Source organism: Notamacropus eugenii, chromosome 5 (assembly GCF_028372415.1).
Source record: "Notamacropus eugenii isolate mMacEug1 chromosome 5, mMacEug1.pri_v2, whole genome shotgun sequence".
Taxonomy (NCBI): Eukaryota; Metazoa; Chordata; class Mammalia; order Diprotodontia; family Macropodidae; genus Notamacropus; species Notamacropus eugenii.
Window position 1 is genome coordinate 138,993,487 of NC_092876.1, and position 27,708 is coordinate 139,021,194.

Here is a 27,708-nt window from a genome sequence, read left to right on the forward strand (position 1 = left end):
TATTTCCACAGCCTACCACAGTGTCTGACACTGGTTTTGTTTCATTTCTGGTCCAGATTATCATTCATTGTTATACAGAACTCCTGTTGAGGAACCTTCCTCTACCAGAGATTATTCTTTTCCTATTCTAAGACATACAATATGGCCCTCAGTCACTGACCCACCTTTCTATTCAATCTTTTTGGCAGAAGCAGCAGTGAGAACCAAGGACTGGAGTGATCTAGGTGAAGCAAGTGTATTACTTTAATAGAAATTGAGTGATCACAGTATGCCATTCAGACAATTTATCCAGGTCCCATCACCCCAGGGATAGCCAGTACCTTACACCTTTGCCATTTGGAAAGAGGATAGAAAAGTTTTTACCAACAGAGGTCAGAAAACAGAAGTTTGACAAATTTAGCTTTTGTAGAGGAGAGCGTGATTAATTCTGAATGCCCATTGATGTATTTAGCTTCCTGCCCACCAAATAGAGAATCCCTTCATTATATGTGTAGGTCCTGGAAAAATTAAGAGGAAAGACGTCAATCTGTTCACTCATGAAACCAGCTTTCTCCAAGGAAGCCTCAATTTCCTCCTGAGTAAGGGGGAGACAGGAGAACCTCTCATTACCCATCATGTAGTAGTTGGATTTAAGGGCACAAATAAGTACCAAGAATCCCCCAGGTTTCAGCAGGCTATTGAGGTTCTTCAGGGCCTGCTGGTAGGTAGGAAGGTCTTTGCAGGCAGCTTCCAGGCAGTATGCTGTGAGTAGGCAATCAGCCTGAGGGAGGGAAGCAGGGCCCAGCGGCTGAGCTTGGGTCACATCGCATTTCAGGACCTGCTTTACCCTCTCTCTTAACTTTTCCTCTTTCTCAGCCCACTTCTCTCTGAAATAGACCAAATAATAAATATAACAATTGGCAGAGGCAGCTTTTGGTGTCTTGATCACATGGGTGTTTTTTTTTTCTCAGACCTATTTAACTGTATGGATTCAAAATCTTGAATATTTGGGAATCTCCTGTTGTAAAGCAGAAAGAAGTGAGATCACACTCAGGATTGCAGAGTACACTTGTAACAGGCTAGAGTGGGATATCTCCACTAGTTAGGTGTATTATATTTGAGTATGTCAGTTGGAATAGAATACAGGTTAACATCAGTTATTCTGACTTTTTCCCAAATTGCCACAGAAAAATATGATTTTTAAATATTAAAAAATAAATCTGCACAATTTTTCAAAACTACAAATTTCTGGAATTGTGTGTTTATTTTCCTTGCAATTTGACCAGGAAGATTAACACATATGCAAATTAAACATGCTAAGAAATACACATCAATAAAACGTAGTGTTCTCTCTCTCTCTCTCTCTCTCTCTCTCTCTCTCTCTCTCTCTCTCTCTCTCTCTCTCCCCCTCTCTCCCCTTCTCCCTCCCACACTAAGCAGTTTTCCCCAGCTCTGGACTCATGCATATTCCATACGTACCCTGAAGGGGTTTCAGATCTCTTTTTCTCTGGCCATGTCCATGTCTCCATTAATATGTCTTCCTTTTTATCTTTTCCTCTTTCTACTTGTCTCTCTGTGTGACTGTTTTTCTAGGCCTCTGGTTCTTTACCTGTCTCTGAATCTTTCTATGGATACCTATCTCTAATAACTCTAACTCTTTCTAACTCCTTGTCTATCTATGTCTCTTCCCTCCCCCCACCTATTACTGTCTCCATCTCTTTCTCTCTGTTTCTGTCTGTCTGTCTGTTTGCCTGTCTGTCTCTCTCTCGTTCTCTTTCTCTAACTGATACTCTTTTGTTCCACTGCACTTAGATCACCAAGGATAATTTTTGCTTTGGCTCATATATGGACCCCAAGGGACTCCAGAGATCCGGTAAGTAAATAGAGAAATACCTACCTGTCTCCTTCAAGTTCACACACATATTTTACCACAGAGGACCAGTCAAATGCCCCTGGCTCCTTCTTCAGCCACTGAATGACCTCCTCTCGATTCTGGTCAGTGTAATCAGTGACCACAATCTCTTTAAAGGACTCACAGGCAGAGAGGAGCTGGTAGATGGTGGGGCCAGTGCCAATGTCAATCAGAAGGTCTCCTTTCACCCTGCCTGTGTCAGAGAAGAGGCAAAAATATGTGGTCAGGCATGAGGTGCTATGAGGAATAAAGGCTACTGGAACCTCCTTCATCACATGAATTCCAGCTTGGGACCTTCATTGTGATTGTATCGAATGTTTACATATCCATTTTTATACAGAGAGGGCTAGCTATAAATTTATGCTGTTTATGACTCATTTTCAAATATTACTCTGTGAGTTTCTCAGATCAAATTTTCTCTTCCTCATTTTATATATAATAAAACTCAGTCTGAGACAGCAGTAAGTGTGTTAGATGGTAAAAAGAACACTATATGGGGACTCCAAGAAATACTTTCCACCCCTGGCCGTGCTGTTCCCTAGCTGGCATTTGACTTTCAATTGCACTTTTGCTACAAAATCTCTTAGCAAACACATGGTTAAGACATTCCAATTTCAAAAATGTATTTTTCAGTAGGTACCTCCAATATATGACTCCTAAAAATAGCATACATGCAAACACACACACAGACATACACACACATGTTTGACAGTTTCCTTATCTCTAAAATGGGGATGATGATGGCACCTGCATCATATTATTGTTGTGAAGACCAAAAAAAGTCATTTATATGAAGTACTCCACAAACCTTGAATCACTGCGTAAATGCTATCTATTATTGCGAATGGTTTTTACATATATGAAAAACCTCCTGTTACTGTTAAAAAAATAATGAGGCAGCTAGAAGATTCAGTGGATAGAGTGCTAGACCTGGAGTCAGGAAGAACTGAATTTAAATCTAACACCAGACATTTTCTAGCTCTATGACCCTGGGCAAATCATTTAACCTCTAATTTTCCTTGGGGCCAGCTATGTGGCTTAGTGGATAGAATGCTTGATCTGGAGTCAGAGAAGACCAGAGTTTAAGGAGTTCAAATTTGACCTCAGATACCTACTAGCTGAGTGACCCTGGGCAAGTCACTTAACCTCTGTTCGCCTTAATCCACTGGAGAAGGAAATAGCAAACCACTCCAGTATCTTTGGCAGGAAAATCACATGGACAGTATTAGAGTGCTATGGTCCATGGGGTTCCCCAAGAGTCGGACATGACTGAATGACTAAAACACAAAAACTACTAAAAATATGGTGAATATCTGGATGCAGAATTGGATGTCTATTTGGCAGCAATATCATTTGACTTGAAATTGTCTATAGCGGACAAAAGGAAACCTTTCCTATCACTGAAATTTCATCTATGATAAAGAATCTATGGAGTTAGGATTAAGTAAAGAACTTAGCTATCATCAAGGACACCGAAACTCAGAAAATAAACAATTTACCCAAAGCTGCTTGCAGATTTTGAGCCTAGGCTCACCTCCTACCTCTCAGTTCTAATGTAAACATATTTCTGAGAGATTTGGGGGTCTTGTTAGTGGGAGAAAAACTGCACACAAACTTTTAATCTACCTAGAATACTAAGTAGAGACAAGAAAGATGCCAGAAAATTACATTTGGGGAAGATAGATCAAAATAATAACCTCTTAAGATCATATAATTCTTCTATAGACTACAGATTCAAGGACATTTATCTAATGAACACCCACAAGGTTCCTTGCAAAGAGGCACAGATGTTAAATACTTCCTCATTCCACAAGAGATACTCAGAGAGGTTGACTGACTTTGTCTAGGTCACAGAGCAAGTCAGTCTGGACTAAAGCCTGGAATTAAAATTTTCAATAAATATAGTAGATCCCAGACATCCCACAATGCTTCCTAAATGCTTCTTTCTTGATGCTGATTAACAGAAGTCCTGGGAATTAAGCTGAGCAGCAATATACATACGTGAGATCCGGAATACAGCCAGTTAAAAAATTTGAAAAGTTTTAGAAGTTGAATTTCTACTATGTGCTGTCCTGGGAAAATCTGATTTCACAGTGTAGAAATGTAGAATAGATACTAAATGTAGAATTTGTCATGCTTATCACCTGTAAGGTGTCATCCTAGCTAGAGTATGTGATAATTCCCAGGATAGACCTTAGACCTGCTTCTCTAAGATGTTGAGTCTGTGAACTTTTGACATCAGCTTTGGTGAATGGCTGTAGTGCACTAAGCCAATTGTATTGAAAATGTCTGGAAGGAAACCCTGAAACAAGGAACTTAACACATTTCTTCGGCAAAGAAGAAAATACGAAAATAACCAGAAGGAAGTCTTCAAAGAAAATACAAAGAATTAAAATCAAAAGAAAAAAATAGGACCAAGGTATACATATGTGCTTTAGTCTCTTCACTGAGAGTGAGCTGAGAAATACTAAGCCAAAAATCCTGTAAAAATCGCATATTTTTTAAAATTTACATAGTTTTGGCTTGAGGTGACTGGGAATCTCACGTGCATAAGAAGGTGGAAGTTCAGTGGATAGACCTGGACTATCACAATCTTGATTTAGACCACAAAATGAGCTTGAAAAATGCTCATAGCTAGTTTTATTGGGGAGCTTGTTTTCTTCCTGATAAACATTCTTGAGGATACTGACATTTGTGTCTTCTCACTCTGCTTTTCTATGAAAGAATAAATACATATTTAGTTAACATTTATACCAGTATTAAACAAATGATTCATACAGCAAATTCTTTTCTTCATGTATTTTTAAAACTATTACACAAAACTTTCTGAATAAAGAGACTGGCTATAGAAAATTTAGGGGGAAAAATATTTCCCTGATCCTACTTACACGGATTGAAAGACAGGTTTTTGCCAAATGAGCACTGTTACTCAATCTATATAGTGTTCTTTGTGTTTTTATTTCTAATATATAGCACAGTATCTGGTACATAATAAACACTTAATAAACTCTTACTTTCTGACTTGATCATGTCAATTAGCTATTCCCTTGTGACTGGAATTCTCGGGGTCAAAGGACAAACTTACCCAAAGAGAACGTCTCTGACAGTTTTCTCAGATTATGCATCAGAATCTCGCTTTCTTTAGAAATACTGGGTCCAAAGGTGTAATAAGTTTCCAGGTAAGTTCGAGGACTAAAGTGTTTGAGGTAGGTATCTTTTGTAGTGAAGTTGGATTCCATTGTGTCTCACTTTGGTGCTGTCCTCTCTCTGCTTCTCCTTCCTATCCAGGGACAATCCAAGATTTAGTCACCCAAAATAGTTGTTGCCTTGGCCCCTCAGTTCTATCGATCCTAACAGGAAGCCAATTTAAAACAAGTTAAGATTTGTTTTAAGAGAGACTGAGGACCTGTTCTCTCAAAGAGACTTATAACTAGAGTGGCACTATTGGTGATTTGTCCAAGAGTAACAAAATATAAAGAGTCCCAACAGCACTTGAAGTTCTTCAGTAATACAGAAACAATTGCAGTAAGGACCTAGTTAGTGAAGGACAAATAAAATGTAACAAACTGATGAGGTGCTTGGGTGCATGTGCCTGGACCCTAATTCTAAAATCACATTCTCTCTAAAAATCACATTTCTCTCTAGCCTCAAAACACTATCCCAGGCAGTTTTCCCCAGCCCAAGGATATAGCCTGCCCTAGTAAAACTTTTATCTCTTTTCCTGATATGGTAGCCAGTTGTGCCTATAGAATTTATTAGTTTGAATAGCTGTGAACTGGCTGAACTGACTGTACACTATGGCATAATGACATTTACTACTCACTGACCAATCATATGTATCTTAGACTTTGACATACTTATACTCCCTTACATTTATCTTGTCTAACAAGACATTGATGAGAACAACCTGGTATCACTTGGTTCATCCTGATCATTAGTTAACTCAGTGATGTTTCAGGCCTAAAATCACATCTCCATGTAGCCTCTACTTGGGCTATTTCCTAATGACCTCTAGGTAAAAGACTTGTGCAGTAGACACTAAAAGTGCATGTTCCTTTAAGAACTAATCATTCCTTAACCACTCCCCAATCCTACCCTGAATCACCTAGTGATCACACTTGGCACATGTTATACCATAGAGTATATTATATAAACTTAACCCGTACCCCATTCAAATCACAGGTTTCCCAAGAATTCTTGTCCTCTGAAAAGTATAATAAATCTTTACCACCTTGACCTCAAGAACGCTTGAGTCTGGGAAATTCTTTTCCAGATAGCCCACGCAGGGAATTCCAATCTTGGGGTTCTTCGATTGTTTCCCTACCTTTCCTGAGCCCTCATCAAAACCATACAAGGACACAGTAAAGCCGATGGTCTCATTCACATTTGTAAAAACTATTTGTTGTCCTTGAATGAGATACCTGAAGATGTCTATCTCTTAATGATTATTTCAACCCTGTTTTCTTAGATTAAACAGATTTCTTTAACAGTTGCAAAAATATCAGGTCATCTCCTCTTACTTTACCCTAACAAGGAATATTTCTCTGGCTGATAATAATGTGGAAAGCTAGGTAGCAAATGTTTCCCCTAGAAACTCTCTTCTTCCTCCATGTAGACTCCCTTCCTATATTATTTTTTCTTCTTTGAAAGATTTTAGTCAACGTCACACCCAAATCATAGAAAGATCGTGCAGTGTCACACCATGTTGATGTCACACCAAAAATGTCATGCCAATGCCACACCAATATGATGCAAACAACATGCTAATATCACACCAATATTAAAAACCACATCAATGATGGGTAAAACCTCATACCAATACCATTCAAGCATCATGGCAATGCCAGTCCAATGTCATGCCAATATAATTTAACATCATACTAATATTAAACCCATGTCAATGACATGCCAAACACATCATGCCACTGTCACATCAATATAATGCAAACTCCATGGCAATATCACATCAGTGTCACACAAATATCACACCAATGTCATGCAGTTTGGGGACCTTCAGGTTATTTCCTGCTTTTTCTACTCCAGGTAAAGAAGTCATAAAAACAAGCCATCAATACATTTTTTTTAAATTAAGCATATATAAATATTGTTGTACTGATACAGTCTCTCCCATTCTCTGCTGCTTTCACTGTATTTCTTTTTGCATGACTAAATAAAGGATATTAACTACTTTTGCGACTGATTCTTACTCTGTTTGCTCTCAAAAAACTGCACAAAACTTTGGTTCTACTAACAAGGAAATCAAGTGCCTGTTTTAGTTATAGCTCTGGAACTCAAAGGGACCTTAGAAATCATTTAGGACAATCTCTTTATTTTCTAAGGTTGTGACTTACTAAAGATATAAGACTAGGGTGTGAATCTTGAATGGTACCACTATCCCCAGCGTTGGATTTTATCTTCTCTTTTTTTTTTCTCTTTTTGCTGATTGATGAGTTTAAGGTTGCCTTGATTTGCAGCTCTTATTAGGAAATTTGAGTAGATTTTAATTTTTTTCTTGGTCACAGCTGCTGTGATATCATTTCAGTTTAGATGCTTGTTAAACTGCCATGTCAGCTCCTAATTATGCAAGCTAATCACCAAGGAAGATTGGCAACATGGATCACTCAAATCTACAGATAATCATCAAATCTTGTTTTAGCTTGTTTTTCTATATTCCCACCAAGTCGCTTGCCCAACCCCTCAGCAAAGAACAAACCTGGCTGTTTGGTATTAGTCTTCCTTCTTTGTCTTCAGGCAGGTATGATTCTAAATGGTGAAAAAACCAAGAGAAAATAGGTGTCTACAGATTGTTTATATTATTGTGTGAAATGAAAGCATTTTTAAAGAGTAAACCCAAAACTGGGTTAATTATTAATTGGGCTTAATATGAAGTTGATGGGGTAGAAGGAAACTGTGAAATTGATTTTTTTTTTCCATTTAGACCTAGCTTCTCTAGCATCCTGTTTTTACTACTGAAAACCTTTGGAAATTAGTGTGTAATATAACAAAGTTGATCAAAATGTCTAGTCTAGTCTAACCCATTTTAAAGTAGTGATTTTATATAACTACCCCACTGTGCCTATTTTAAAGATTTATTGTATAACCCCTGTCTATACCTGCTAACTCCTTCAAAGTATCAGTGGAACAGACCTCAGAAACAGCATTTGTGGCTTGAGAGAGTAGGGGAAAATGACAAGAAGAGTGAAATAAGACTCTGGAGACTTAGGTATAGGGCACAGTCCTGGCATTGCTGTGACCCATAGACAGTCCCTCTACCTTGCTGGATCTCACTTTCCTCATACATCGAATGAAATGATTAGATTAGCATTAGAAGATAACTTAGATCTCTTCTAAATCTGAAATTTGGTGTGCAAATGAGCCCAGATAGAGCAAAGCAAAAAGAAGGAACTTTTTGGAGTTCTGACATGGGCCTTGTCTAGCAGCCGTGGTTTGAATGGAGTTTAAGTTCTAAACATAATATTATTAATAATGCTATATTGGCACAGTAATATAGTAATTACTGTAGCAATATTAATAGGTCTTAGGTAACTCCACAAAGCCTTTGTATTGTTTAATTCTTCCCAATGCCTAGGAGAGGTATTCTACTATGTGCCTGGCAGACAGAGAATTTACACCTTATATCTATTTTAGATGATTCCTGGGAAAGGGTCAATATTTTTTAGCTAACAAAATGGGTTTCAGATGAACTTTATTAAGGGCAGATATGTTATCTTTGTTCTGTATTGATTATCAGCTGTCAAGTGGAGACTTTCTATGACTTTCTCTTCGTCTGATGTTGCATTTCAGGTTGAATGTGATTCTGGATGTGTCACAGGCCATTTCAGCCAAGTTGCAAAGGGTGTAAATATCCATTTGGCAATAGACTCTCAACCTGAAGCAATACGGAAATATTTATCACTCACACTTTTGAAAAAAAGTCTTAATACTTTCCATTTTTGTAGTATGATTGTTTCCTGATATGTTACCCCATATAGAACCTTCCCTCCTAACAAAGAAAAAATCCACAACCAACAGAGCAGCAGCATCTGATAGTGTTTGAAATGTAGTGTTTCTCTTCCTCCTCCCCAACCCCCCATAACTAGAAAAAGGACATGTATTTCATCAGTTGTTCTCTGGAACCCATATTAATCATTACCTTCAACCTGAATTCTATTTGCTTCCAAAGTATAGTCAATGTAGTTATTGTTTTTCTGCTTCTGTTTTCTTTCTCTGCATGAGTTCACAAAAGTCTTCCCATTTGTCTAATACTTTGAAGAAGAGATTTGTAGGGTGTGGGGCATGGCAATCCTTGAGCAAGATCATGTTTGCCATTTTTCAGTGATGTGCTGGTCAAATATTTCACAACTGACTTTCCAGGGGGGACAAAGTATCCACAATATGCTCTTAAGTTTAATCTTCATTATTAACATTTTTTTCTATCACTCTCTTAAGTCTATACCATCGAAACATTTATCCCTAACTCCTCAGGGGTAGCCTAGAATCATGAGAGGGAGATCTAGTCAGTCACACTTTAGGAGAGTGGGTCCAGAGCCTCACTACACTTACATGGGGTGGGGCAGGTCTAATTGACTTTTCTGCAACTGCCACTCATTACTTCTGGGAATAGGAGAATTGAGGCATATTTCTCCAAGCAAAATGAATTTATTAACAGTGATACATAGAGCTGTTAATAAAGTGGGTCAGACTGGGCCCTCTCAGTCTGGCCAGTGACCCTGATGAGAAGGGAAAAGACCCTCTTTACTGAACACAGGAAAGGAATTCTAGGTCGTTGCACAATGTCACAACTGGCTACAGCTGGGAAAGTGGGTTGGACTTCAGATGTGGATGATCAGGCCCCTCTATGACAATAACTGAATGCTGTTAGCTTTTTTGGCTGTTATGTCCCACTGTTGATTTTTATTGAGCTTATTATAGTCTTGATCTTTGCTACAGATCTATTGGATGGTTGATCAGCAGGCACCAAAAACCTAGACTTGGTCCTAGGCCAAAGAAGACACATATGTCATTTTTCTATATAAGAAGGTAGGTAATTTATCCTTATTTAGACCCTTATGGCTGTTTGCTCATATTTAGGTTTCTTTTGACACCTGTATTTCAGAATTTCTACATAGTTCTGGTATTTTCATCAGGAATGTTGAAAATCCTCTATTTTTTTTAATGTGAAAAGAAATTGGAATTCCTTCCCTCACATTACCCTCTAGACACAGCCACAACAGAGACATGACAGATCATGACACTGGAATAATAGCCCTGGCAGATTATGACACTGACATGAGAGTCACGATAAAGCTGTGGCAGAGGAATGACAGAGCCATGGTGTGACATAGCTGTGATATTTGTGTGATATTGGCTTCATGTTTGCGTGACAGTGTGATGTTTTATTAAATTGGTGTGTCATTGGCAGGACGTTTAATACTGGTGCAATGTTGGCATGACACTTGTGTGATATTGGCATGTAATTGACATTGAACTGGAGTGGAGAATTATGACATTGACATGTAATTGGCATACTATAGGCATGGTCTTTGTGTGCTATTGGTATAATGTTTAATGCGGGTGTGATATTAGCATGTAATTGGGATGATGTTTGAGTGATGTTGGTGTACAATTGTCATGATATTGGCTGATGTTCAGTATTGGGATATATTGTGTGTAATTGGTGTGGTGTTTGTATGACATTAGCATGTAACTGACAGAACAGATGTGAATGATTGCCATCATGTTTGTGTGGCATTGATGTGTTACTGGTGTGACAATGGCATGCAATTGCATTGTGTTGGCATGTAATTGACATGGTTAATATTGATGTGATGATTGTGTCTTTGTGTGTAATTGGCATAGTATTGACATGTAATTGAAAGATGATTGTGGCACTGCCTTGTAACTGTCATAATGTTTAATTCTCGTATAACATTTGCATGATATTGACATGTAATTGGTGTGGTTGGTATGAAACATTCAATATTGGTATGTAATTGACATGGTGTTCAAAACTGGCACAGTATACATGTAGTCAGTGTGATATTTGTATGACATTGGCATGCAATTGTGGCATTGCAACACTGGCGTGCAGTTGGCATGACCTTATGGTGTGATTGTCATGATATTGGTCTGTGATTGACATAATGTTGACCTGTAATTGGTGTAATATTTTGGGACACTGTAATTTGGCATGATGCAGGTGTGCAATTGTATTTGATTGATCAGTGTTCAATATAGTCATGTAATTGTTGTGATGTTGACATAACAATGACTTATAATTGGCATGATGTTGCCATGTAATTATACATGATTGTGTGGTGTTAATGTACAACTGGTGTGGTGTTGACATGACATTATTGTGTGACTGGTATGAAACAGGTATAATGTTTGCATGGTATCAGAGTGGTGTTCACTATTTGTGTGTAATTGGTGTGATGTGTGTGATATTGGTGTGTAATTAGCTGGAGTCAGAAATTAATTGCCATGATGTTTACATGGCATTGGCATGTAAGTGACATGATATTAAAATTTGTGGCCCACAATCTCACCAATTCAAATTTAGTCTCAGACACTTCCTGAGTGTGTGTCCCTGGGAAAGTCATTCTACTTTATCATGTATTTGTCACACTTCTACCATGCCACTATCATGCTTTTGTCACGATCTGGCATGCTTCTGTCAGACATTTTCACATATATTGTCAGCCTTTGTGATGCCTGTGTCACTCTCCACATGCATCTGCACTCCGATGTGCTGCCTATATCATGACTATGTCACACCTATGTCATGCCACTTCAGCTAAGCTGTCATGCCACTGTCACAGCTGCCAGCCTGTGTTATGCCTCTGCCATGCATCTATCAGCCTATGTTGTGACTCCCTCACACATATTTTTTGTAAGAATCAAATGAGATAACATGTAAAGCACTTTTCAAGCCTTAAATCACTAATATAAATGCTAGTTATTATCATAATCATTATCATGGTGACCTTGGATTACTTGAAAGTTATGCAAATGGAGCAAAAGCTCTGGCAGATTCTACCATGAAGGAAAAGCTTAGAATATGGTTCTGATGACAGACTACATCTGCTTTCTGAAGAACTGTCTAGTTAAGTACAAAGAGGTTTATATCCAGTAGGCTAACTCCTGGATGATGAATTCTATAACCATGGCAACCAATGAAACAAAGAAAAGTGAAGAATGGTCCACACTTCTGTGAATCACCCTTCACCTCTGTGGTGCCACTGGTTGAGCAGATAAAAAAAAAGCCTGGAGGAAGCTAAGAATCAAGCTGTTTTCTGATCATTTATATACATTAATTTAGGTGCTTGTACTCTGAAAATGAAATGCTTGTCCAATAAACATAGTCGACATATTACCAGAGGAAGTGAATCATATCGACAATCTTAGTATAAATGAAGCTAGAATGTATAAGGAGAGTGTTGATAAATGCAAGGCTGATTCAGAGGTTTCCTCTTGGATAGTAAAATTAAGGAACTGGCAGAATTGGACTCATCGTTTGCAAAAAGAAATGTCATTTTATGGGGCACTTGATCATCTCTTATTACAATAATCATGATGAAGGTAAGCAGGAGGACTGCTATGAAGAAAACAGCAGCTAATGCGTCAACATCTGTTGCCGAGGATAACGAAGTAGTCAAATTCTCTGTGTATAACTGGGACAAACAGTACAGATGAGCAATAAACTCAAGCTTAGAATCGAACAAGAACAGGAAAGTAGTCTGGATTGCCTTCAGATTTTCCAGTGGTATTTACTTACAATAGCTGCTATCTCTGTATCAGCTAGAACAGCTAGCCCCAGACTCGTGCAGCCTTCTGTCCCATCCTTGTTCTTGTGCTCAGCTAAACTATGAAGTTCTTTTAATGACCCCCAAGCTTCCCTTGAACAACTACAAGGTTTAAAAACTAACATTGTACTATTGTGGATATATGGTAGCAAGGCATGGAATGCAACTGCCTCTGAAGAATAAAAATTACTATTACAGAGAGGTCAATGAAGAGGTAAAAGGAGGGTGTGAACTTTGTTGTTCATTTTTCAATCATGTTGGACTCTTTGTAACCTCATTTGGGGTTTTCTTGGCAAAGATATTGGAATGGTTTGTCATTTCCTTCTCCAGTTCATTTTACAGATTAGGAAATTGAGGCAAAGAAAGTTAAGTGACTTACCCAAAATCACATAATAAGAGTCTGAGGCTAGATTTGATCTCGGGAAGATGAGTCTTCCTGACTCCAGGTATAAACAGGCTACACTAAATAGCTAATCAAAAATTCAAAGAAGAAAAGAAGTAAGGAATTGCATGATAGGAAGAGAAGATGAGCTGTTCACACAGCAAGAACAAAGGATGACAGATGGAAAACCATAGTGCTCTGCTGGTACCTTCACACTGTCAGGAGAAAGGAAAGAAAGTCTCCAGTCTATTGGGTAATAAACTTGTGGAAGGACATGGCCCATACAAAATGGACAGGAAATAGATTTTGATCTTCATCATTAGAGGGAATTCCAGCATTAATGAGGTCACAGCTGCATTGAAGTTGAGGAAACTCCCTCCTCCAAGAGTAATTAGCAACTTTTCTATAACTTATTGTCTTAGAAATTGTCATGGGGGGTCTGAAAAATTAAGTGATTTATCCATAACTACTGTATTCATTCATGTGAAGGAAGCAGATCTCAAACCCAGGGCTTCAGGATTTCACTATACTACATTGTCTCTTTGCTCAAATGACTCATTACCTGATTATTTCACATATGCCAGTAAGTCTCATCTCCCAATTAAACTGTAAATCCCTGAAGAACAGGGACCACATTTTTATTAAGTAAATTTTGTTGACATTTTCTATCAATGGCATTACATATGTTTCACAATGTATCCCTCTCCTTTTCCTCCCCAGAAAGCAATCCCTTATAAGAATAAAAGGAAAGAAAAATATTTCAGCAAAACTAACCAAACCATTTTTTAAAAATTCAACATGATATATAATGTTCTGGGCAGTTAGGTGGTACAGTGGAGAGAGTGCCATGCCTCAGGTCAGGAAGATTGAGTTCATGTCCAGATTCAGATATCCCTTACTAGCTGTGTGACCCTGGGCAAGTCATTTAACCATCTTTACCTCAGTTTCCTCCTCTGTAAAATGAGCTGGAGAAGGAAATGACAAACCACTCCAGCATCTTTAACAATAAAGCCTCAAATGGGGTCATGAAGATTTGGACATGACTGAAATGACTGAACCATAACCATATAGTGCTCCAAACTGTCTGCAAAGAAAATACTTTTTCATATTTCTTCTTTGGGACCAAACAATCATTATAACATCACAGCATTGAGTTTCAAGTGCTTTGTTGTTGTTTTTTCAAATTATAGTGATTGTACGTATTGTTTTCCTGGCACATCAATGTGTGGGCAACTAAGTGATGCTTTGGATAGATCACAGGACTTAGAGTCATGAAGACTTGAGTTTGAATCCTGTCTCAGATACTAGCTGGGTAATCCTGCTCAAGTCACTTATAAGTTCTGTATCTTGGTTTGCTCATTTATAAAATGGGTATAATAATAACTCTTAAGGTTGTTAGAAAGTGTTTTGCAAACTTTAAAATGCTGTGTAAATGCTAGCTACTAATATTTTATTTCATTCATATGTATGTATATAACTTCTTTAGTCAGTCTCCAAACTATGTGCATCTTCTTTGTTTCTAGTTCTTTTTTGGATGTCAGATAAAACCTCAGATGTTTTCATGCAGTGTTTTTCATTTGCATTTCTCTTATATCAGTGATTTTTCATATGATTGATAATAGTTTGTAATCCTTCTTTTATGAACTGTTTGGTCATGCACTTTGACCATTTATCTATTGGGGAATGGCTTTTGGTCCTATCTACTTCTCTTAGTTGCCTATGTATCTTGGATATCATATATTCATATGGCAGGTAGATTTTGACATCCTTATGTGTTATTTGATACCAGGTTGTTGGGTTTTTTCCAGTTAATTACTTCTCTTTTTCTTGTTGCATTATTTTGTTTGTATGAACTTTTCAATTACAGGTAATCATATTTATCCTAGGAACGGAGTCCCACTGATTTAGTTTCTGCCTCACTAGGTAGAAAAGTGCTACATTATTTGTCTTATTCCTGGAGTAACCTTGAGGGATAACCTCAACCTCTTCAATGATATAATTAGACTTCTCCATGGCTGCTTGCATGGAAATAGGAAGAAGCTGGAGAATCTTTGCTTCTCAACTATGAGAGTAGTTATTACCAATATGGAGGACAGCCCAGCAGCTGTACTTAGGATTGGCTAAGCTTTACAGGCTCTCCCAATCAGGGAGGGGTGTGTGACTAGCAGATAAAATAAATGGAAATGGTTACTATTTGGAGTCTACTATCTATTTTATGGATGTCACCTTTTATTAACTTGAGAACCAGTTGACAGAAATTACCAGGGCAATGTTGGCAACACTATTATATCAGGCGCAAACAACCCCTTAATAGTTCTTTCTTCTTTTTGCCAGGACTCATTTATGGATCATACTCTTACAACTTTGCTTAAGGTAAGACGGTTGGACACTATACCAGAAGAGGGATGGATAAATATGTCAAGAATCTCTGAGTTCTTCAGTATGAGAATTCCACCAGTATAGGCTGCAGTCATGTATGACGAAATAGCTAAGTCTTAGAGAATTGCCTGACATTTGGAGACCTGAGGTTATTTTTTCCCAGGTTCACAAAACTAATGTCAGAAGTTACATCAAAATTCCCCTCTTTCTGGCCACAAAGACCAGTACTCTGGTACCTTTTCAATTCTGACTCCCGTGTGAAGATAGTATTTTTTTTAAAAACCCTGAAAATTCTCATAATTAAACATTTTCAAAATTTACACTCTGAAACATCCTTTAAGATTGTTTGCTTTTGATTCAGCCTGTCTGTCTGATTTCCAGAAAAGAAAGCCAAGACCAGGACTCACTGGATTTCAACTTCTCTCCAAGCAGACAGTCCCTGGAGGCCATGTGCCATGAGGTATCTGTGGCACATACCTCTGCATCCTTCAACAGAGAGAAACAGCTTTGCCCTCCAATCTTACCATCACTGGTCTGATAGTACTGACTAAATCAGGCAAAGCTAGTACTGAGATCTTTTCCTGTTGCAGCATGAGCCTAACCTTGTCACTGGTACTGTACTCCTGGATTCTTCTCTCTGAGTTTTTTAATGGGTTCATCTTTTCACAGACATCTCAGTATGCAACTTTTTATTTCCTTAAATCAGGTCAGCACTGTGGATTGATGGGAAGCAATGAACAGCTTTTTTTTGTTGCTTTTCAGTCATGTCTGATTTTTTGTGACCCCATTTGGGGTGTTCTTGGCAAAGATACTGGAGTGCTTTGCCATTGCCTTTTTCAGCTCATTTTACCAATGATGAAACTGATACAAACAGGTTTAAGTAACTTGTCCAGAGGCTTGGGTCAGATTTGAACTCAGATCCTCCTGCCTACAGGCCTGGCACTCTATCCACTGCTCCACCTAGCTACACTTGGCTTTTCTTAGGGCTCAGTAATTTTTGCCACTTACACAAGGGAGAATTCCTCCAAAAAATTCACAGGAAGGTCCAGCTCAGAGGAAATGAAAAGCAAAGGGGTGTCGTATTCAACTCACTTTTGTCTTGCTGCCTGTGTCCTCAAAGCCTCCTTCATAGACCTTGCTTGAATGCTTCTAGTGGGGTAGGAGGATCCACTACCTCCTGAGGCATCCCATTCCTCTTCTAAATAAAAATAGCTCTCATTCTTAGGAAGTCTTTTCTAAATTTTCCTCAGCAAATTCTACCTATTGATCCTGATTTCTTTTCTTTTAGGGCCAAACAGAAAAGACCTCTTCTTCATGACAGATCTTCAAACATCTAAACGCAGCTATCATGTCTCCAATAAGTACTTGCATTTCTAGGCTAACCATCCCTAGTCCCTAAAGTCAATCTTTATATGGCATAGACTTAAGGCCCTCTACCACTCTGGTTGACAATTTCAGGATGAAATTTAGCTTATCAGTGTCCTTCCTAAATGCTAATGTCCAGGTCTGAATACAGTTTGACCAAGGAAAATTTCAGTAAGATTATCACTTCCTTCTTCCTCTCTTAAAGTCATTTAAGCAAACATTTGGTTTTTTTTTTTAGTTTCTGTATAACACCATTAATTCATACTGAGCTTACAGTTTACCAAAACTCCCATATCTTTTTTTAGACATATTGCTGTCTAAACATGTCTTATCCTTTTTAAACCCAAGAGTAAGACTTTACATTTAGCCCTAATAGGCTTCATCTTATTAGATCCAGTCCAATATTCTCATCTGTCAAGATCTTCTGTCATCCTCTGTGGCTTAGCTATCCCTCCCGGCTTTATGTAATCTTCAAATTTGATGTCATCATTCTTTTGTCCAGGACATTCATAAAAACACAGCACAGGAGCATAGGTCCCTTGGTTCCTTCACTGGGGACCTCCTACTAAGTTGACATTGAACCATTAATAGCTAATCTTTAATTCCATATATGAACCAGATATGAACCTAACTGTACTATTAGTGAAATTAACATCTCTCCATTTTTCTGCTAGAATAAAGTATTAAAATCTACATAAATTGGATCTACAGGATTTCCATGGTGTACTAGCTTAGCTACTCTGTAAAAGAAAGATATAGGCTTAGTCTAGCATGAGTCATTCTTGATGAAGCCAGGTTCACTCTTTCTGGTCATTGCTTCCTTTTCTTGAATGTTCATGAACCATTTCTCTAAACACCAGTTCTGGAATTTTCCCAGGAAGTTAGTTTGCAGACGCTATTCTCTTTCCCTTTTTCAAAAATTGTGACAATGTTTGTCTTTCTGCAATTTTCCCATTCTCCAAAATCTCTGAAGAGCCACTGATGGTGACTCTTCAGCACACTCATCAGTTCTTTAAGTGCCTAAGAATGTGATCGCTTGGGCCACATACTGAAACATCCTCCTTGTTTCAACCATCTGACAGTCTGTCATCCTTCCGGGTTTAGCTCAAATACCACCTTCTCCATGAAGACTTCCTCTCTCCTTCCAGGTAGAATCAGACTCTCCTTCATTTGACTTCCTTTCACTTTGTATTCCTCTTACACATGTATCCTACTTTAAATTTCTTTCGTAGTTATATGTGCACATGTCTTATCACTCCTATACTTTCTTGGAGAAAAGGGATTGTTTACTATTTTTCCTCATATCTCCTCTAGCACCTGGAATGGTATCTTGTACATTAATAAATGTCCGTTGAAGGAATGAATGAATTCTTACCTCCATGCTTTTCCTTTGGTGCTCACATCTATCCCCTAGAATGCTTTCCTTCTGCCCTACCACCACCTACTCAACCCTAACCATTCTTCAAGGCTCAACTCAAGACCTACTTCCCCCACAAAGTCTCCTTTAATGACTGCAGTCCAAACTGACAGCTCTCTCTTCCAAATCTCTATGGTAAGCATGCTCAGTCCCACACAGTTCTGCACTCAAATTATTCTCTCAGTGCTTCATGAGCGTTGGTCTTATCTCCCCAACTACGTCTTTGCTTTACTCACTGCATCTACTATCATGCTGAACCTTTAGTAGGCTTTTAATTAATATTCATTGATTGATTGGTTGATTGATCTGTTCCCATCCCAGGATTCATTGTATGGCCCCCAATTACTGGCCCACCCCTTCTAGTCAGTGTTTTTGACAGGAGCAATGAGAAACAAGACTGGAGTTGGTTATCTGGGTAAGGCAGGTAGATGGCTTTAATATAGATAAAGTGCTTACAATGAACCATCTGAAGATTTTACTTAGCCTTTCTTTCCCCAAGGGCTCCCCATAACTCATCTTTCTATGGAAAGACGTTTCTTTCCATAGAACCATGAAAGGGCTGAGTTTGGATGCATGACTAACTTCATACCCCTACAGAATTATTGAGTTTCTGCCCCACAAGGTAGAAAAGTCCTTCATTATTTGCTCTGTTCCCGGAGTAACTTTGGGGAATGATTTCAAACTCCTGAATTGTGTAACCTGCCTTCACCACCGCGTCCTCCACAGTCTCCCGGGTAAGGCAGAGACTGGAGAACTTTTGGTCACCAATCATGTAGTAGTTGCTCTTGAGTGCATCAATGAACACTAAGAATCCTCCAGGTTTCAGTAGGTTGCCAAGGTTCGTTAGGGCCTGCTGGTAGGTGGGGAGGTCTTTGCAGGCAGCATCTAGGCACAGTGCTGTGAGTAGGCAATCAGCCTGGGGCAGAGAGACGGGGCCCAAAGGCTGACTTTGGGTCACATCACACTTTAGGACCTGCTTGACCTTCTGTCTCAACCTCTCCTCCTTCTCAGCCCACTTCTCTCTGAAACAAACAAAATGACAGGTATGCTAATAGGAAGAGGCAGCTGTTGCTACCTTGGTCACATAAGTTAGGTCTCTTTTTGCTTCAGGCCCCGTCGGCAAGACCATCCAAAATCCTAATTGTTTGAGAGTCACCTACTTTGGGAAGGAGGGGGGGAAATGATAGGAGAATATACCCAAGAGTCTGGAATAATAGCTAATAATCATAGATTACATTTATATAGAGCTTTCTATGTGCCTGGCAGTCTGGAGAACTTTCCAATCGTTATCTCATTTGTCTCGCACAACAACTCTGGGTGTAAGTGTTATGACTTCCTTTTTAAAAATGAGTAAACTGAGGCAAAGAAAGGTTCAATGATTTGCCTAGGGTCACAAAGCTAATAAGTGTCTGAGAGTAGATTTGAACTTGGGTCTTCTTAACTCCGGGCCCAGTTCTCCATCCATTGTACCACCTAGCTGCCTCAATATACTTAGGAATATACTTTGAATGCAAAGAAGAGTGGTATCTACACTAGCTGTTAAAGCATTCTATAGGAAGTAGATCAAAATGAGCTGCAGGACAGTATCTATACTAGCTTAAAGTGTTTGAAGGGAATACATTGGAATGGGTGGTAACTGCACAAGCTTCATTAAAGTATTTTATAGGAAATGCATTGGAATCATTTGCGAGGTGATAGCATCTAACTTGAATTTCTCCCAGCTTACAAAATAATATGGTTTTATAAAATTGAAGTGCTATCTTCTGTTGAAAATATTTTTTGCTGTAGATATATTTAAATTTGTTTTTTAAATGCATATTAAAACTTTTAATATTATGTACTTCTCATTGGTATAATTTTACTGAAAAGTCTCTATCAATGTAATTTAAGACAAAACATTTTTGATATGAAATAATGCATCTTGGTACTTTTGTACAGATGAACACCAGGAAATGAATGTATCAATAAAAGTCGCATCTTTGAATATTTTTCATTTTATGTTCCTAGCCTCTAACTTTTCTCTTTCTTCCATTAGAGGAAAGGGAGATATTTGTATACAAAAGGCTTAGCATAGTGCCTGACACAAAGCAGGCAAAATCAATGATACGTGCTCTGTTGATTGATTGATTTCCCTTAGTCAGCATTCCTCTTCCCCAGCCCTGCTAGAAGAAGCTTACTTGTATTACAAATGGGATGGATGGGCATATTCTCCTTAATGCTCTTGACAGATAGCCAGAGAGGTTCCTGCCCTTTCCACTTGTCATCTGCTTTAAAGAGAATCCTCCAATGAAGGCTGAATCACCTGTGCTAGCATGGGCAGTAAGGACACTGTCCACTTTGCTGCTGGAACATTCAGCATCAGTCACATTCTAGCTGTACATTCAGATGGCTAGCCGTGGCATCTAGCCACAGAGGGCAGATACTAACATGGGAAAAGCTGTTCTGAGTTTGGGTTGAAATTCTTCCATAGAACTGGCCTGAGTCCTTCTATCTCCCTTCTCCCTCCCACACTAAGCAGTTTTCGCCAGCTCTGCATTCATGCATATTTCATACATAACCTAAAGCGGTTTCAGATCTCTTTTTCTCTGGCCATATCCATGTCTCTCTCCATTAATCTATTTCCTTTTTTTCTTTCCTTTTTTCCACTTGCATCTCTGTGTGACTTCTTTTCTATACCTCTGGTTCTCTACCTTCTACCTTTCCCTGAATTTTTCTATATCTCTATGGGTAGCTCTGATCTCTCTCTCTCTCTCTCTCTCTCTCTCTCTCTCTCTCTCTCTCTCTCTCTCTCTCTTTCTCTCTCTCTCCTCCCTCTCTTTTTTTGTCACTCTTTGTTGTTTTCTCTGTCCCTATGTCTTTCTCTCTGACTTTTTTCTTCCAATGCACTTGGACCCCCAAGGATAATTTTCGTTTCAGGGAGTTTTGCTTACCCCTAAGTACCCCAGAAATCTCATAAGTAGGTAGAGAAAAACCTACCTGTTCCCTTCTAGTTCACATACATATTTTACCACAGGAGACCAGTCAAATGCCTCTTCTTCCTTCTTTAGCCACCTGTTGAGCTCCTTGAGGTTCTGGTCAGTATAATCAGTGACCACAATCTCTTTAAAGGACTCACAAGCAGAGAGGAGCTGGTAGATGGTGGGGCCAGTGCCAATGTCAATCAGAAGGTCTCCTTTCACCCTGCCTGTTCCAGAGAAGAAGGCAAAAATGGGTAGTTAGGGATGAGATGCTCAAAGGAGTAAAGGCCAGTTTAACACATGAATTTCTGAAACAGAGTTCAACTTGTGATCTTTAATAGTATAGTGACAGAGGGATATAAGCTTATTCTGCCTGTGATCCATTTTAAAATGGAACCCAATTCAATTAAGAACAAACGATGTAAATAAAAGGAATAAATCAGGTAGTTATTAGATTTAATCGCAGTGAAGGTCATCATCTGGGACTCAAATGATTCATTTCACTTGAAGTGAATAATAAATAAATCACTTAAATCCCAAATTGTTACCTTCACTGAGATTATAGTTAATTATTCTGTCTAATCACTGTATTTTATGTAATAATGAAATGGATAGATCCTTTTCACTAATATCTCACTTGATCCTTACAACCTTCCTATGAAGTGGGTATACCCATTCTCCTTTTATATACCAGGAAGGCAAGGCTCAGAGAAGAGGTAGATGGTAGAGTAAAGAGCATGTTGGATTTTGAGTCAATGGATCTGATTTCCGGTCTCGGCTCTGCTATTGACTCTCTGCATGACCTTGGGTTGACTATTCAACCTGTATGCTTCTCAGTGTTGTAATCTGTAAAAATCAATTCTCTGTGTGGTCCCTTCCAAGTCTAAGTCCTCTGGCTTGCTCAGGGTCACCTGGCTAAGAGATAACAGAACTAAAATCTGAGTAAATCTGGTCAGGTTACATCTGGGTCAGCCTAACAAGCTGAAACCTTTTTCTAGCTTTGAAAGGTTAGGTCCCAGAATTCCTTTTTTTAAAAAAATTATATTTTTATTCATTTCATTAAATACTTCCCAATTATATTTTTAAATTATAACATTCATTTTTTTTAATATTTTGAGTTCCAAATTCTATTTCTTCCTCCCACTCCTCCCCCACCCTTTGAACAGGCAAATAATATGATACTAATTACACATGTGAAGTCATGCCAAACTAATTTCCATATTAGTCATGTTGCAAAAGAACACACACACAAAAGCAAGAGAAATAAAGAAAGTTTAAAAATTACCAAGGTTTATACATGTTCCATGGTGCTCTAATGAAATGTAAGCTCCTTGAGAATAGCAATTATTTCTTTGCTTCTGTTCTCAGTGCCTAGCATGGAGTCTGGCATATAGTGGGCGCTTAGGAAATACTTGTTCATTCATTCATTTATTTTAAATCCCCAATTTGATGTCAGTCGTGATGCCCATATTCATGAGGAAGACACAAAGGTAAAGCATAAGTTTCATCCTTCAACCTTGCTAGGATGAGGAGGCCACTCTTGGTCACATTCCTGTATTCTCTGCCATAGAATTTGGAGCTGGAGGGGACATCAATGATCATCAAGGTCTGACAGCCAGACCCCACTTGCTGTCTGTCTTTGTACACCCAAGGATTCACAAACAGTGGACTGTATAAAAACTTGGTCCAGCTTTGACTCTTAAGCTGTAATCTCCCAACCCTTTACTAGGAAACTTAGTCCCAGAGAGAATGAACAATTTACTCAAAATCACACATAGTTGGACAATCATTAGAGTCAGGTCTTATACACCAGAACCAGCTTTCTTCCCATTACACCATGAGACATGGAGAAAGGTTAGTTTTAAAGTGACACAATTTCCTTCTTCTGTCCTACTTCCCACATATAACCAACTTTTTTCCACCTTTCATCTTTAGTGTAAACACATCAAGGGCAGGTTTTAAGATCCTCAGTACAGGAGACGAGGGGGAAATGCACATGTACATGTACATACACACTTCTGACACACGGAGCTTGAATCCACTCAGAATAGAAAGGAAAAAACAGGAAAAACTGATATGGAATTAAGATGGGAGAGAAATAAACCAAAATAAACCCCTTAACCTTGTGTAAGGTTTCCACAGACTATAGATTCAGGGGACATTTATCAGATGAATATTCATAAGGCCTTTTGGGGTTAGGCACCAGTTTTAAAATACTCATTCCATAGGAGACCCAGAGGGTTTAGGAGGTTTCCTCCAAGTCACAGAGTAAATGAGGACTACAGTGTGCTGAGAAAGAGAATTCAAGAGTTTCTTTAGCCACATTCACATTGAGTAAAGTATGGAGTTTGCCTAATGGATGCTGTCAGACTCTGTAGCTCAAAGTCTCTCTGAAACACAGGACTCCTTAAGGAGTTTACAAAATTCTCTTTTTCCCCACGCATATTCCTCTTTCTCTTAGTGGACTCCTTGATTCCCTTCTCCAAAATTATTATGACACAGTCTCTCTCTGTCTCTGTCTTTCTCTCCCCTCTCTCTGTCTCTCATTCTCTATCTTTGTCTCTTCTTTCCACCTTCTGTCTCTCCTTTTCTCTCCCTCTGTGTCTCTGCTGTCTCTCTGCCTCTATCTTTCCCTTTCTTCTCTGATTCTTCATCCTTTCCATTTCCCATTCTATACCACGTGATTCTGAACTTAATTATAAAATCATGAAATTTCAGAGTGAGAAAGGACCACAAAGAATATCTAGTTGCACCCCTACCTCTCCAAGAATCTCCTTTAAAATATTTCCAAGAAGAAGTTATACAATCTTTGCTTCGTAAATTCCAGTGAGAAGAAACCATTTTTGCACAGTTCTAATTGTTAGAACGTTTAGTGAAGCTGGTCACGTCAATCAGCAATCATTCTCTTGTCCCTAGCACTATTTACTCCACAGGGTGGAAGGGAAGGGATGGGAAGGGAAGGGAGGGAAGGAGAGTGGACATTTACCAGATGAGAATGTCATGAAAAGTCTTCTGAGGACATGCATCAGAATCTGATTTTCTGCAGAAGGGCTGGATCCAAAGGTGTAGTACTTCTCCAGGTAAGTTTGAGGATTGAAGTGGCTCAGGTAGTCATCTTTTGCAGTGAAGTTGGATTCCCCCATTGTATCTCTCTGGCACTATAGCTCTGCTGCTTCCCCTCTGGCTGGTCCAGGGACACCTTAAGGAAAGAGTTGCCCAGCAGGTGTTATTACCCTGGCCCCTCTGTCCTGTCAGACCTCAGATATAAGGAGCTAAAACTAACTGGGAGTTAACAGGAGTTAAACACTAACTGGGAGAAAATGTCATCGTTTTCTTTTACTCTGACAATGAGTTATAGAAGTGCAGACTTGGAACATGAGGAGGATGTAGGAGAGGAAGGGGAGGGAGGGAGAGAGAGAGAAGTCATGTTTCAAAATATCCTGGCCAAGGGAATAGCAGAATTCACTCAGAGAAGGAGGGGTGTGTATGGAAAAAAAAATGAAGAATTTCATGAACTCCTTAAAGATTAGGGATGTCTGAGAGACTTGGGCTATATTCCCCACCACAATTTCTCCTCCTCTTTCTATACTAACATTCCAGCACAAAAAATGTGAGAATGTGGGAAAACTGGGAATGAGAAACATGTCTAGTGTTGAGGATTACTAGCTGAAAAAGTTCCAAAGGAGGCCTAAGAGGGGTAGAAATGGAAGGAGCAGTCTCAAAGTTTCAGTGGAGACTCCCTCCTAACTCTCGACTTTCCTTAACCTGACCCCAGACTACCTATACAACTTTCCCCCCTGTTCAGCAACATCCCTTAGCCCAACACACCCTCCCTGCTTCAATCAACCAATTTCAATCCTACCAATCTTTCAAGGTGCAATTCTAACTCCAGCTCACCATGAAGTCTTTCCAGAATTTCCTTCCAAACTAGTCAAAAGAGCATTGAATCTGGCATGAAAGGACCTGGGTTCATATTTCAGCTTTTTTGCTGCTTAGTCTGCAAAATATAGTTGGAGGGAGGGGAAATAGATTTGATGATCTAATCTTGGGCCCCTCTAGCTCTTGATCTCCGGTTTGAATTTTAAAATTGGAACCATACACTCCAGCACTGAAGGGACTTGAAAGGAGATTACTGCTTGGGTGGAAAGGTGAAACAAATAAAAAAAAAAACCTCTAAGAAATGAAACAAAAAAAAATATGTGATACATTTAAAAACTAGCATCTTGAGATAATATAATGTAAATGTTAGTGATTCAAGTGATATGCTTATTTCATGGGCATTCACAAAGTCCCTTGGATTTAAGAACAGAGATTATTTGCATCCTCATTGAATAGGTGACCTCTTGGAGAAGTCATAGAGCAAATGAATGTGGACTAAAGCCTAGAACTTAGAATTTTCATAGTCACATTAGCATCAATGAAAAGAGGTTGCCAAGTAGCTCTGTCAGTCAATCTATACTGAAATGGAACTGTTCACATGAACTAGTCATGCCCCTGGTTTTTTCACCAATTTTTCAGGCATTTTCTGGGCACCATGGCTTAAACATTTTCTTTGTTTCCAATAGTGCCCAGAACAATGTTGAAAACATGTTAGGTACTCAGTGAGTGCTATTTTGATCTAAGTCAAGGGTTCTTAATTTTTTTATTTTGTATCATAGACACCCCCAAACATACACACACACACACACACACACACACACACACACACACATACATTTTGGCAGTCTAATGGAGCATATGGACCCCTTCTCCAAATTTTTTTCTGGAAAATACTTATAATGAAAAGAAATGCTAAATTTTAGTTAGAGGCCAGTGAAAATAAAAATGAATTCCCCCCTCATCATCCAAGTTTACAGACCACCTGAAATCCATTCATGTAAGTTAAGATATGAATTCCAGGAGAAGATATGTTGTTTAGTCATTTTTTCAGTCATGTCCAACTCTTTGGGACCCCTTTTGAGGTTTTCTTGGAAGCGATACTGGAGTGGTTTGCCATGTCCTTCTCCAGCTCATGATGAGGCAACTGAGGCACATAGGGTTAAGTGACTCACCCAAGGTCACATAGCTAGTAAGTGTCTGAGACCAGATTTAAACTCAGGCAGATGAGTCTTCCTGACCCACCAGACTTGCCACCAAACTGCCCTTGATGACTCACTGTCCCCCTTAAACCTAGTTCATGCAAAATCTCATTGGGATCTCTAAAGACACTCCAGCTGACTTTTGCCTGTGTTTTCCTCAAGTTTCCCACAGGAAGAAGTAAGAGCTAAGTGGAGAAATGACAACTGGTCACTGCCTGCCTTTCTTATTATCCCTTTGCTGAAATTTGGGTCTTGCAGGATCAACATTATATTTGCAAATGCTACTACTGCCACAGATCCTGGGCCTGATTTCCTGAGCCCCATCTGCAACAACTCCAGAGTACATATAATCCTTCTTGACCCCACATGCCTTGATGTTACAACTTTCCAGCCTTCAGAGTAAATATATTTTTCTATGGTAATTTTGTATATCCGTAGAAAGGTCTTTCTCTGATATCCCATCAGGACATAGAAGGGATTATCGAAGTCTATGCCTGACAGGCAATGGATAGAGTCCTATTTTTGGAGTAAGGAAAACCTGTATGCAAATCCTGATCATTACTAGCTTTTTGATTTAACCAGGAGGGACCAGGTTATAAAGAGATTGAAATGTCAGATACAAGATTTTCTACTTGATTCTAGAGGTAGTAGAGAACCACTAGAGTTTATTGATGCACCATGCAAGGCACTGCAGATAAAAAGACCAAGAAGTCTCCGTTACTGGAGGAAATAACATGTGCATATAGAAGAATCTGCAGAACTCATACAAAATAATACAAAGTAATTCTGGGAGGGAAGGCATAAAGACGAAAAGCAAACAAAATGATTTGGAAAACTCATGGCTTCCCACTCCAAAAGGTGATTGAGGAACCATCCTTAACTACAAACCCAAATGCCTAAGTTCTCATCTTTACAAAATATCTGTGAGAATAATTTATGTATGTATTGAGAGAATTCTTTATGAGAAGATGAGAGACACACTTTCATCAACGGCATTCGACAGTGGGCTACATTTTTACATCCACGCAACTGACTGAAAGGTTCAGAAAATACAAGATCTCACTACATTTGTTGATTATAAAAAATACACTGGATTTTACAAAATGTACCTTCAACGAGGCGTTGCCCATGAATCTGTTAAGATAATGGTAATAATAGCTAGCTTTTACATTCTACAAAACATTAACTTGAACAAGCTATCTCCGGTGCCTTAAGACAGTAATAGCTAGCTTTTACACGATACTTCAAGGTCTGTGCAGTACTTTAAATGTTGTTGTTCAGTTGTTTCAATCACATCTGACTCTTCATGACCTAGTTGGGGTTTTCTTGGCAGAGAGAGTGGAATAATTTGCCATTTCCTTCTCCAGCTTATTTTACACATGAAGAAACTAAGGCAAACAGAGTTAAGTGATTTGCCCAGGGTCACACAGCTGG

General features: G+C 38.8%; 2 protein-coding genes and 1 long non-coding RNA gene across 4 annotated transcripts; 1 reads left to right on the forward strand and 2 right to left on the reverse strand.

Moving 5' to 3' along the window:
- Positions 1-219: 219 nt before the first annotated feature.
- Positions 220-7,713, reverse strand: LOC140505250 (nicotinamide N-methyltransferase-like). Of its 2 annotated transcripts, XM_072611055.1 has the most exons (4): positions 7,605-7,713; positions 4,977-5,171; positions 1,877-2,084; positions 220-866 (listed from the first exon to the last, which is right to left on the reverse strand). In XM_072611055.1, the coding sequence occupies exons 2-4, from the start codon at positions 5,128-5,130 to the stop codon at positions 422-424; spliced, it is 807 nt and encodes a 268-aa protein (XP_072467156.1). In that variant the 5' UTR covers positions 5,131-5,171; positions 7,605-7,713; the 3' UTR covers positions 220-421. The 2 variants fall into 2 exon arrangements, with proteins under 2 accessions (XP_072467156.1, XP_072467157.1); XM_072611056.1 differs by lacking the exon at positions 7,605-7,713 and having other exon boundaries at positions 4,977-5,195.
- A 1,929-nt stretch (positions 7,714-9,642) lies between these two features.
- LOC140505252 (uncharacterized) lies at positions 9,643-18,550 on the forward strand. Its single transcript, XR_011967426.1, has 3 exons — positions 9,643-9,931; positions 15,413-15,451; positions 15,839-18,550. It is a non-coding gene; the product is annotated as an uncharacterized lncRNA (long non-coding RNA).
- Positions 18,551-18,642: 92 nt separating this feature from the next.
- NNMT (nicotinamide N-methyltransferase) lies at positions 18,643-24,482 on the reverse strand. Its single transcript, XM_072611057.1, has 3 exons — positions 24,183-24,482; positions 21,216-21,423; positions 18,643-19,261 (listed from the first exon to the last, which is right to left on the reverse strand). The coding sequence occupies exons 1-3, from the start codon at positions 24,337-24,339 to the stop codon at positions 18,823-18,825; spliced, it is 804 nt and encodes a 267-aa protein (XP_072467158.1). The 5' UTR covers positions 24,340-24,482; the 3' UTR covers positions 18,643-18,822.
- Between the last annotated feature and the right edge of the window lie 3,226 nt (positions 24,483-27,708).

Excerpts from the sequence above, each read along its gene's own strand:
- LOC140505250 (XM_072611055.1), bottom strand. The coding sequence starts at position 5,130 with ATGGAATCCAACTTCACTACAAAAGATACCTACCTCAAACACTTTAGT. Across the intron at positions 2,085-4,976 it reads GTCAGAGACGTTCTCTTTGG|GCAGGGTGAAAGGAGACCTT; the intron begins GTAAGTTTGTCC and ends TCTCTGACACAG. Across the intron at positions 867-1,876 it reads TGTGAACTTGAAGGAGACAG|AGAGAAGTGGGCTGAGAAAG; the intron begins GTAGGTATTTCT and ends GGTCTATTTCAG.
- NNMT (XM_072611057.1), bottom strand. The coding sequence starts at position 24,339 with ATGGGGGAATCCAACTTCACTGCAAAAGATGACTACCTGAGCCACTTC. Across the intron at positions 21,424-24,182 it reads TTTCATGACATTCTCATCTG|GCAGGGTGAAAGGAGACCTT; the intron begins GTAAATGTCCAC and ends TCTCTGGAACAG. Across the intron at positions 19,262-21,215 it reads TGTGAACTAGAAGGGAACAG|AGAGAAGTGGGCTGAGAAGG; the intron begins GTAGGTTTTTCT and ends TGTTTGTTTCAG.